We start from the raw sequence: 10,644 nt of genomic DNA, 5'->3' as shown, positions 1-10,644 counted from the left end.
ATCGTTCAAATGAAGAACCAGACATCAGAGGTGTTGCCTGATGAAGGTAAACGGATATGGTTGTGTTTTTGTCTTTTATTTTACACCCGTCTGGCCGTAGACTAATACACTGGACACAAATACAACTCGGCTGTACTGAAATGCTTGCCTGAACGTGAACTACATTTGACTGTAGTGTCGATGACGCGTGACGCGAACACAGCGTAACCAAATCAAGTAACTGGTGACATCTGTTTTCTAAGCTCTGTATCAGCGTCCCTTTTTGCATTTGCCCTGAGGTGGACCGTAGAACTGCAGACCTAAGATCAGAGGAGCTAACATTTTAACATATTGTGTAGTTTGTCAACACATGTCAGAAAATGTAGACAGAGGGCAGCAATGCTGCCTGTACTGGTACTGGTGTACTGTATCCTAAATGAATATATTCGACATTTATTCACTGTTGCAGGCGACAAACCGGACGCATCCCTCGACGACGGAGGACAACGACAGCGAGACGCAATAGATGGTCCAGTGCCGTCTGTAACAGAGGAGGAAGAGGACGGAGAAGCGGAGAAAGAAATGTACGAGGAAGGGCAGGAAGTAGAAGAGGACGAGCCGTGCGTGGGGACTCCAGAGGAGGAGGAGGTGAATGTGGAGTGGCCGGCTGGTGTCCCTCAGGCTTCAGACAAGGACCTGGCCAAGCTGTCCAACACAGAAGAGGTGAGAGTCCCACTGTGCTCTGTTGTCACACGCCTGATTATCACTAACTGTAGCTGTTCAACGATTTAGAACAGTGGGGTTTTTTTATATGAGCCCACAAGGGGGCGCCTAAAATGTCTAGTATTTGATAAATAAAACATTTAGATAGATAGGTAGGTAGGTATATGATAGGTAGATAGATAGATAGATAGATGGATAGATAGATAGATAGACATTTATCTCTAGTGTTCCATTCACAAAATGTAAGACTGGACTTTCTTAGCCACAGTTTGGTGTCCATGCAGGGACAATCAACCATTTCTGTGCTGTTTCTTCCAGACCCTTCACCCATGTCCACTGGTGGGGCTGTACATTTAGGAAGCAGACACTGCCAGTTGTGCTCAGGCCAAGATATGTGCTCACTTAAAACACTAGAGCTGGCGGGGCCTGATTTCTTTTTTCCGCAGGGTGGAGACCAAAATGGATTTGCTGCAAATAATCAAAACAAGCTGACGTCCCTCTAACGAGAGAATCAAGTTTGAGGCCGTTATGTAATCCAGCCGGGGGTTTGGCTGGGTGGGTCCTGGGTGGGATGCTTTTCTTGGCACTTTCTCCCACACTCACAATTACATTCTCTGTCTGCCTTTTACAGCCTCAGGACAAAAGACTTCACAATAATAATACAAAAATACCACTTTAATTTCCTGTAACTTTTATTGACCTTACTCTGTTTTGGTTGAGTGGTTTTGATAAAACTGGTACTACAAGAAGATAGTACTGGGTTATTCTGAAGACAACAGTACACTCATTTACATGCTGCTGTGCAGATGCAGCCCGTTTTCACCGTCCGACCCTTATATAATGAATGACCTATTTATTATGTCAGCAGATGATGTTGATGGCTGGAGTGACTCACATTCACCTTAGTCAGCATGTATTCATCCCTCACGAAGCTCCAGCACTCCTGAATGTACGTGATTGTTCTGACTCCAGATGCTGTGTTGATCGTGTCCAAATCTAAATAACATTATAAATGTATTTCGTATTTTGTCATTTCCAGAGCTCCTCTCGCGATGGCCTGGTCTCCATTTTGAAGAGGAGAAGAGCGTTTCTGGACGGACTTCCTCCTCCCAGCAGCTCTGATGCTAAACCAAGCTGCAAACGCAAAGTTCGCTTCAGTGAACCGGAGGACGCCATTGACCAGGGTATTTGCAAAGTCTTGCCGCATTCACAACTGTTTCTTTATATACAAAGCATCCCCTTCAAACACTGACTGAATAAAAACACTATAAATATAATATAAAGTCTATATGAGTATTGACACTATATTCCAACACAAAAAGTTGCAGGAAAGTCAAAATCCCACTGAATGTAATATTGTACTTTATATACAAAGCATCCCCTTCAAACGCTGACTGAATAAAAACATTATAAATATAATATAAAGTCTATATGATTGTTGGCAATATATTCCAACACAAAAAGATGCAGGAAACTCAAAATCCCACTGAATGTAATATTGTTAAAATCATACACCTATTTGGCCACCAGATGTCACCAAAGGAGATTTTTAAACGTTTCAAGGGGAGAGCTGATTTTTCAGAATCAGTTGTTGTCTTTGCTTCACTCAATTTTGAGCCGTGCTATATTTCAGATGAGGTGAGTGGGGATTCCTGCCTGATCCTCCTGCTGCTCTGTCTGGTGACTGTGGTGATCAGCATCGGCGGCACCGCTCTTTACTGCACCCTGGTGGACACATACTCCAACATTTGCACAGACTTCACCCAAAATGTGAACTTCTACGCCGTGAACTTCCGAGCCTTCTTTGAAGGTCTCAGTTACTGGCTGCCTGCCCACACTTAAGACACTGTCCTCAACATTCCTGGAAAGAAAAAAAAAAACAGCAACAAAGGTTTGAGCCAAAGAGGACACGGTGGAGGAGGATGGAAGCATCACAGAGTAAGAGACATGACATTTACTGGCACTGACCGAATTTAAAGTTGATTTTTTTTTTTCAGTCACTTGAACTTGACTTTGAGCAGAGTTGCTCACAGAAAAGGGGCAGTAGTACCTGTAAATATGACTATGCAGTATGGCAAGAGTGCATTTCCAATGAAGAGCGCCGCGTTCTTCTGCTAGAAGAGACAAAAAAAAAAAGATTAATTGTACAATAAGACGCACTTTTGAGCATCTTGGTGACGTATCTGTGCGTGTTGTCCATCGTGTTGAATTGGAACCTTTATTTTGTTTTCATGTCATAAATCCATCTACAAATATGAATTTTAGAAGACCTTGATTTTAGATCTAGATGAACCGTTATCCCTTTGATAAAAAGCTAGTTACAATAGTGAAAGTGGTTACAAATAATAATAAAAAAAATTCCTATAAAGCATCTGAAGACAAATACATTTGCTTATTTATTCAATTGAACCCACAATGTACAGTAAGATAAACACTGAATTAGGCTTAAAGACATTATAACCAATCAGTTTACGTCACAAAAACATTTTGTTTTCCTTGTCAATCCTGATGTCCTTCATTTGAATTTTCTGCAGTGCACAGACTAGATATTAGAATATTTTTTACACAGGTCATAATACAAGTATGTGTACAAAGTAAGGGGGGGTGGGGGTGGAGTAATTGTTAACATTCTCCAGCAGGGGTCTTGACATTTGTAGCTCAAATTCTTTTTAAAACTGCCACAAGACAGACCTCGTACCTTTCTGTCATTCTGACCTCATTTGTAATTTATACCGTGTGACATTTTTCACTCTGAAATATACGTATGTACATATTGGAGAAAAAGAGACATTTTTTTTCATACTGTAATGTGTAAAGCTATTTCTGTGTCTTTTTCCAGACGATTTATCAGGAGGAATATTATATTTTACAATTGCAGTGATTATATTGGATTATGACGGTTGTTTTCTCGAGAATATTTGAGGCATGTTATTTATTATTATTTTTTAAAAGCCTTTGATTATCAGCACGTCAGAATCAGACCCTGAATTTTAAAACACGTCTTTTTAGCTATTGTTTCCATAGATTTAAAAAATATAACATTTATGAATTTGTAAATTTCACATCGACTGAACCAAAGCTTTTTCATCTGTCTCGAACTTGGCTTTGAACATTTTGATATGATGACTGAATTTGCTCGACCTGAGCTCCACTGCTCTGAATCCCAGATGGCTGTGTTGTGAATTTTACCTTTGTACAATATCCTTTCCAATTTAACAACAATTCTAAGGTTTTTAATAATTATGTCCTCTGTTATGCCCGTAAGAAAAATACAAAGTAGTCTTAGATTTGATTGATTTTATCATTGAAACATTTTTTTTACATCATCCCACCTCCCAATTCAAATAATTCCTTGCAAAATAGTTCAATAAAGTGACACTTTATGACTCTATTTCTTGTGAATGACGTGTACATTTCCTGTTAAAGACTGGGGCTCATTCTACTGGTGGAAAAAAAGGTTTGGCACAGACTCTTCCTCCCTGTGGTCACAGTCCAAGAGGGGACGATAGGTGAGCCGTTGCTGCCTGACAAAAACACTTCAGTTGAATAATCGCCCTTCTATTGGGATAAAGATCTTGGCCCTCAATACTCAGGTGATATTTTGTGTAAATTAAGTGAATTGTTTTTTATACTATTAATTAATATTTATATTATTATGCTTCTGCTTTTCCCCTGCAGTACCAACGTTTTCCCAATAGATGGCGTAAATATTTATAAAAGCATTTTAGCCTTTATGCATGACTTTTACATGTCATTTATCTTGGTTCACACGAACTCTCCATTTAACTCTTCGTCTCTCTAGACTGAAGATATTCTTAGACGGTCCCTAGGTCTACCTGTAACCAGGTCAGTCGTTGCAGCAGCTGTCACTGGTTTTGATCACGGCCACAGACTTAATGAAAACACCTCATTATGTTGTTTGGGTCGCCATCTACCAACACATTTTACGTAATATCCCTTTTTAATAAATAATTGTGTGTTAACATTCTATTGTCCAAAAAAAGTCAATCATACTTTGACTACGCTTTGTAGTAAAATATAGTTTTATAATATATAAGTATCTAAATATAAGTCACTAAAGACGTTGATACATGTGAAAAAGTTGCATGAATTTATATCGTTATTTTATTTTTTAAATTAGCTGTTCTTCTATCGGTTGTCTGCACGATTCGCCCTCCTGTGGCTTAAACGTGCAACTTCGCTCATGAACAAGTTGACGCCAAAACGTCGATGAGTGAATTTGCACGTTTGAGCCACAAGAGGGCGAAAACCTATTTGTATAGTGTAAGTGTAGTGTGAACAAGTCAAGTGAGACGCAGTAGTCCAATGGAGGGGGAGAGGAAAAGGAAAACATTTGAAAAAAAAAAAAAGGCAAATTAGATCTTGAATTCTCATTTATTGTGATGTGTAATGTATCAGGAATCCATATACTAGTTTAATTTGTGTTGTTTAGGTCACTGGGTTCATTTCATGCAAATTAAAAATACAGAGAGTTTGCACCTGAAACCTTTCACGTTAATTACATTTACGTCATTCCCTCTAATTTGCGGATGCGTAGCCAGAGCCTATAAATAATACCGGAAGACTGCTCTGTGCCTTTTCCGCCATACATTTGATTTTCGTCGTGTGTGTGTCACGCACATACGGCAACCAAATGTTTGTTACGAGGGCTAAGCTAACTTGACACGAACAAACGTTTTACGTTTAAACGACTTAATTAAGCAGTTTTATTAGGTCTGCTTCATTAGGTCGTTTTAGAATGGGAACTTTTTTGGTTGTGTCGTCAATTATGTATTTCATTTCCGCAAATCTACACTGCGGGAATTTACGTAATTTTCTCTCGCAAACTATGGCATAGCAAGAGACGGCATTTAAATTAAACCGGAAATATTGCTCTCGTTTATCAAACATTTAGTCGCCCTCGAGTGTGTATGTTTGTGTTCATATGTGGTACAGTGATGTTTTCTTCTAATCTGCAGGTTCTTCCAAGCTGTGGACGTGTGAGGTGTTTGGCTTTCCACCGTGACGGCATGCAGAGACCAACACAAGCTTTGATTGTGTTATTCCAGCTCATTGTTGGCATTCATTGTGCCTTGTATGCTATTGCCATTGTCTTAACAAATAGTGCAACGGAGAAGAAGACTTGGACTCTGCCAGGTAGAGTGAAGGAGAAACTTTATTTGTAGCAGATGTTGTTTGCTGGGCTTGTGTTTTACTGAGTTGTGTAATTCCAGCTCATTTCATTCATTGTGCCTTTGTGTGCTATTGTAAGATAGCATACCTTAATGCAGTGACTGCATTAAGGCACAATGAATGGAATAAGTGCAAAGGCTAAAATAACGAACAAAAAGTGACTGCATTAACGCACAATGAATGGAATAAGTGCAAAGGCTAAAATAATGAACAAAAAGTGACTGCATTAACGCACAATGAATGGAATAAGTGCAAAGGCTAAAATAATGAACAAAAAGTGACTGCATTAACGCACAATGAATGGAATAAGTGCAAAGGCTAAAATAATGAACAAAAAGTGACTGCATTAACGCACAATGAATGGAATAAGTGCAAAGGCTAAAATAATGAACAAAAAGTGACTGCATTAACGCACAATGAATGGAATAAGTGCAAATGCTTAAAATAAAAACTATTGCCAAAAAGTGATCTTAATGCTATCTCACGTGTCCTATCTCACAATAGCATTAAGATCAATTTTTGGCAATAGTTTTTTTTAAGAATTTACTTTAAAAAAAACTATTGCCAAAAATTGATCTTAATGCTATTGTGAGATAGCATTAAGATCACTTTTTGGCAATAGTTTTTATTTTAAGCATTTGCACTTATTCCATTCATTGTGCGTTAATGCAGTCACTTTTTGTTCATTATTTTAGCCTTTGCACTTATTCCATTCATTGTGCTTTTATTGTGAACTGTATGTGACTGAAAAGACAATGTTGCAGAATAAAGAAAAGAAAAAAATTATTTGGACCATTGTGTGGCTTTATTTCAAGATATGAGGTTTCTCATTGCCTTTTAGGGCATGCATTGTCAAGGGTATAGGTAAAAAGTAGTTTCTAAGTTTAAGTTTCTAAGTGTGTTTCTATTTTTAAGTTTCTATTTCTAAGTTTTTATTAGTTTCTAAGTTTCTATTTCTAAGTTAGTTTTTACATAACATCTAAAATAACTAAGTAGTAAAAAGCTAAAAATCCTACCAGAATACTTACCACATAATACCACAACAGAAATAACGTTAGCCTTTTATTACCAAAACATTTACAAATACATGTTACATTACGTGCTCACAGGATTCAACCATGGCCCCATCATCAGGAGTGCAGCAACTTGGTTAAACCTCTTTCTTCTGCTTCCTTTTCCACTTAGATGGCAGCGTTCCTGCAACCTCCTCACAGGCTATTCTTTGGTCATGGGCTCCGACTTCCTGTGACCTAAAGGAAGTCAAGACAATACCATGTTAAAACTCATTAACAAAAGCATTGAAGTGCACATAAAAATGCTAGTTTTAACAAAATGGTAAAGTTTAGCTTGATAATTTACTGAAACTGCAATCAAATATTCTTGGGGAAAACAACTAAATCGCACTCACAATAAAACAGAATCCAGATGCTTCGGACTTCTTGGCGTCATGGAGTCCACCGGTCTGCTGCATGTGTCATCGTTACTATGCACTACAAAATGCAAGATCCACTCTGAAAGAAACGTTCCCCACAGAACAAGCCGCTTCTTCACTAACACACGTGGCTAAAGTCTCAACAGCCAAAATGTTTGGATCACTCCAACGAAACGGTTTTCTTGCACATATTTAGAAGCCAAATAAAGTGCTATATCGTAACACAGTGAAAGATTAGTTCACAGAAAGTGTCAAATGTGTTGCCAAAAAGTGACCATAGCAATAAGGCACAATGAATGGAAAGAGCTGGAATAACACTATCCAGAAGCAATTACACAACTAAAAAATACTCAAGTCCAGACACGTGATCTGCTACAAATAAAGTTTCTCCTTCACTCTACCTGGCAGAGTCCAAGCTGCTGTGTTCACAACTCTTCTCCACTGCACTATTTGTTAAGACAATGACAATAGCATACAAGGCACAATGACTGACAACAATGAGCTGGAATAAAAAAAACTTGTGTTGGTCTCTGCATGCCGTCACGGTGGAAGGCCAAACACCTCACACGTCCACAGCTTGGAAGAACCTGCAGATTAGCAGAACACATCACTGTGTCACATATTAACACAAACATACACACTCGAGGGCGACTAAATGTTTGATAAACGAGAGCAATATTTCCGGTTTAATTTAAATGCCGCCTCTTGCTATGCACGCGCAAACTATCAAGAGAAAATGACGTAAATAAAATACATAATTGTCGACACAACCAAAAAAGTAACAATGTTGTGTTATCAGTCCAGTACATTTAACCCGAACGAAAAGCAGACTGAACAAACAATTACGTGCACTAACAGAAATCATCTTCAAAGTCTAATTCTTACCATTAAAAAACGACCTAGTGGAGCAGACCTAATAAAACTGCTTCATTAAGTCGTTTAAACGTAAAACGTTTGTTCGTGTCAAGTTAGCTTAGCCCTCGTAACAAGCGCGCGCGTACACACACACGACGACAACCAAATGTTTGTTTGAAAAGGAAGAGCGCAGGTTTCCGGTATTATTTATAGGCTCTTGCTACGCATGCGTAACCTAGAGGAAATGACGTAAATGTAATTATTAACGTGAAAGGTTTCAGGAGAAAACTATACATTTTTAATTTGCATGAAATGAACCCCGTGACCTAAACAACACACATTAAACTAGTATATGGATTCATGATACATTACACATCACAATAAATGAGAATTCAAGCTCTAATTTGCCTTTTCCCCCCTCTTTTTTCCTTTTCCCCTCCTACCCCTCGTAACAGGTTATTGTGCCACTATATAAAAAAAGTTGAAATTATCTTCATATCGCTGTGGTTTTGGCAGAACATATATTTGTCATGAAAGATTGATGTTGTACAGCCGAAATACTATACCTCAATGCAAAGCCCAAACCACTAACACTCCGGATCCACACCCGGAAGTAAGGACCATACAACGTATTCCTATTTCCGTTGTACAAACCAACCAGATCCAATATCAGCGCGCCCCCTACAGTTGACCGCTGACATCCACATTCTTTTTTTTTTTTTTAGTTGGTTTAGTCTCGTAGAACTTTTTCTTTGATAGAACGAGCGAACAGAAAAGCGTATTGGTGAAAATATACAAAAATAAATAATTTAAACACAAAATAAAAAATAATTTCAAATAGTTAATAGTTATTTCCGCTATATACGTATATATGTCTACACACCTATGCTAAAAAACAGGAAGTGACATTTTAAGGTTGACTGGACAGGGGAAAAAAAGCACAGAGAGGTCTTCGGACACCCCCCCAAAATGCAAACAGCGCCCTATCTGGCCACATTAGCGTAACAGTTTTGTTCAGGACGACGACATTGTTTTACTGAAGTCATAACAAAATAAAAACAAAAGAATGTGTTAATTTAGCAGTTACACATACTAACATCCATAACATCATTTTAAACAAAAATAAACCGTCGAGGCCACAAAGGACTGTGAAAAGTATAATATATATTTAGCGTACTAACCATTTTTAATCTTTTAGTTTAATATTTACAAACCTGACAAACTACACATTCTGCAAAATGTATTAAGAAATATAAGCATAGTAAAAGTCACAGATGATGCGTCCAAATATTTCAAATTTTATTTTTAGTAGGGGCTAATAATCGGATTATCCCTTACAAGAACAACACCTCTTTTCACAATTTTATGAATAATGTTGTTGCTGGGAAACCTTTACCTTTACCTTTCCTTTTATTGATTAATTAATTAATTTATTTACATAAAGGCTGTTAATATTACCCAGAATGAAGCAAGTCACATGCTTACGGATAATACATTTTACCAGCAGGTGCCACTGTTGGCCTTGTTTCTAACTGATGACAAATATTTCCAGGCCCAGCCCCACATGACAGCAGTAGAGGTCATTTCATGCCTTTGAGGACACACAGAACAGTATGAAGCCCTTGGTTGTTTGTTTTTTTTTTAAATAAAAAATCTGTGGCTGCACCATTTAAAAAAACAAAAACAACCAAGGACACAATAAAGAGAAGGTTACTTCGAGGTGGCTGACGTCTCAGGTTGGACGAGAGGACGTGAAGATTAACGTGATTTGGCATCTTTGTCACTCCTGCTCCCAACCTTCTCCTTTCTGAGTCATTGAGTTCTCCGTCCTATCTGTCTACTGTGCCCCCCCCACCCCCAGCCCCCACCTCACAGATATACTCAGCTCTCACAACAGCACGTAGTCCTGCGTGATGTACTCAGCGAATATGTAGAGCTATTTAACAAATAAACTGCACAACTGTGTACATGGAGCACGCTGCTTCATCGCAGTAGGATAATTGGGCGGGGTGCTGATATTCTGCTGGGTGCACGTTCAAAAATGAGAGAAAGAGACTCGGGGGGAGAAGATAGCGAGAGAGAGAGGGCGAGACAGCAGTGCTGTTCCCATTGCGTAACACAGGACGGCCCCACCCCTATTGCCTGGCCATGCACGTCTCCAATCCGCCATTGTGGCTTTGCTGATATACATGCCAGGTCCTTATTCTCTTATGTTTCAATAAGAAAACCAACATGTAACATATATGTAACATATATCACAGATAATATGAATATACGTTTTAAAAAATCTACCTCTGTGGCTAATAGTTTTGAATATACGTTTTAAAAAATCTACCTCAGTGGCTAATAGTTTAGGTTTAGTTTAGGATTTTTTTTTTTTTGGTGGACTTCCTCTGTGTTATTCTCACTGTGAATATTTATAAATCAGTGCCAATTTTTCTGTCACCCTGGAATTTGGAGAA

At 38.4% G+C, this 10,644-nt stretch overlaps 1 protein-coding gene and 1 long non-coding RNA gene across 5 annotated transcripts in view; one reads left to right on the top strand and one right to left on the bottom strand.

Annotated features, from left to right (window-relative positions):
* Positions 1-4,093, top strand: part of cnstb (consortin, connexin sorting protein b) — a 13,607-nt gene extending 9,514 nt beyond the window's left edge. The window contains exons 10-14 of the mRNA XM_017030737.2: positions 7-46; positions 449-702; positions 1,568-1,651; positions 1,742-1,886; positions 2,336-4,093. Of these exons, the coding sequence (XP_016886226.1) occupies positions 7-46; positions 449-702; positions 1,568-1,651; positions 1,742-1,886; positions 2,336-2,544 (732 nt within the window). The 3' untranslated portion in view covers positions 2,545-4,093. The remainder of the gene's footprint in view (positions 1-6; positions 47-448; positions 703-1,567; positions 1,652-1,741; positions 1,887-2,335) is intronic.
* Positions 4,094-6,944: 2,851 nt separating this feature from the next.
* On the bottom strand, positions 6,945-8,836 carry LOC103398515 (uncharacterized). Of its 4 annotated transcripts, none has more exons than XR_003049011.1 (4): positions 8,749-8,836; positions 7,729-7,914; positions 7,304-7,406; positions 6,945-7,145 (listed from the first exon to the last, which is right to left on the bottom strand). It is a non-coding gene; the product is annotated as an uncharacterized LOC103398515 (long non-coding RNA). The 4 variants fall into 4 exon arrangements; XR_003049010.1 differs by lacking the exon at positions 8,749-8,836 and adding an exon at positions 8,213-8,706; XR_003049008.1 differs by lacking the exon at positions 8,749-8,836 and having other exon boundaries at positions 7,729-8,685.
* Between the last annotated feature and the right edge of the window lie 1,808 nt (positions 8,837-10,644).

This window comes from Cynoglossus semilaevis, unplaced genomic scaffold (genome assembly GCF_000523025.1).
Source record: "Cynoglossus semilaevis isolate Cse_v1.0 unplaced genomic scaffold, Cse_v1.0 scaffold419, whole genome shotgun sequence".
NCBI lineage: Eukaryota > Metazoa > Chordata > Actinopteri > Pleuronectiformes > Cynoglossidae > Cynoglossus > Cynoglossus semilaevis.
Note: the sequence above shows the minus strand (reverse complement) of the source record. Positions and strands in the feature narration are given on the sequence as shown.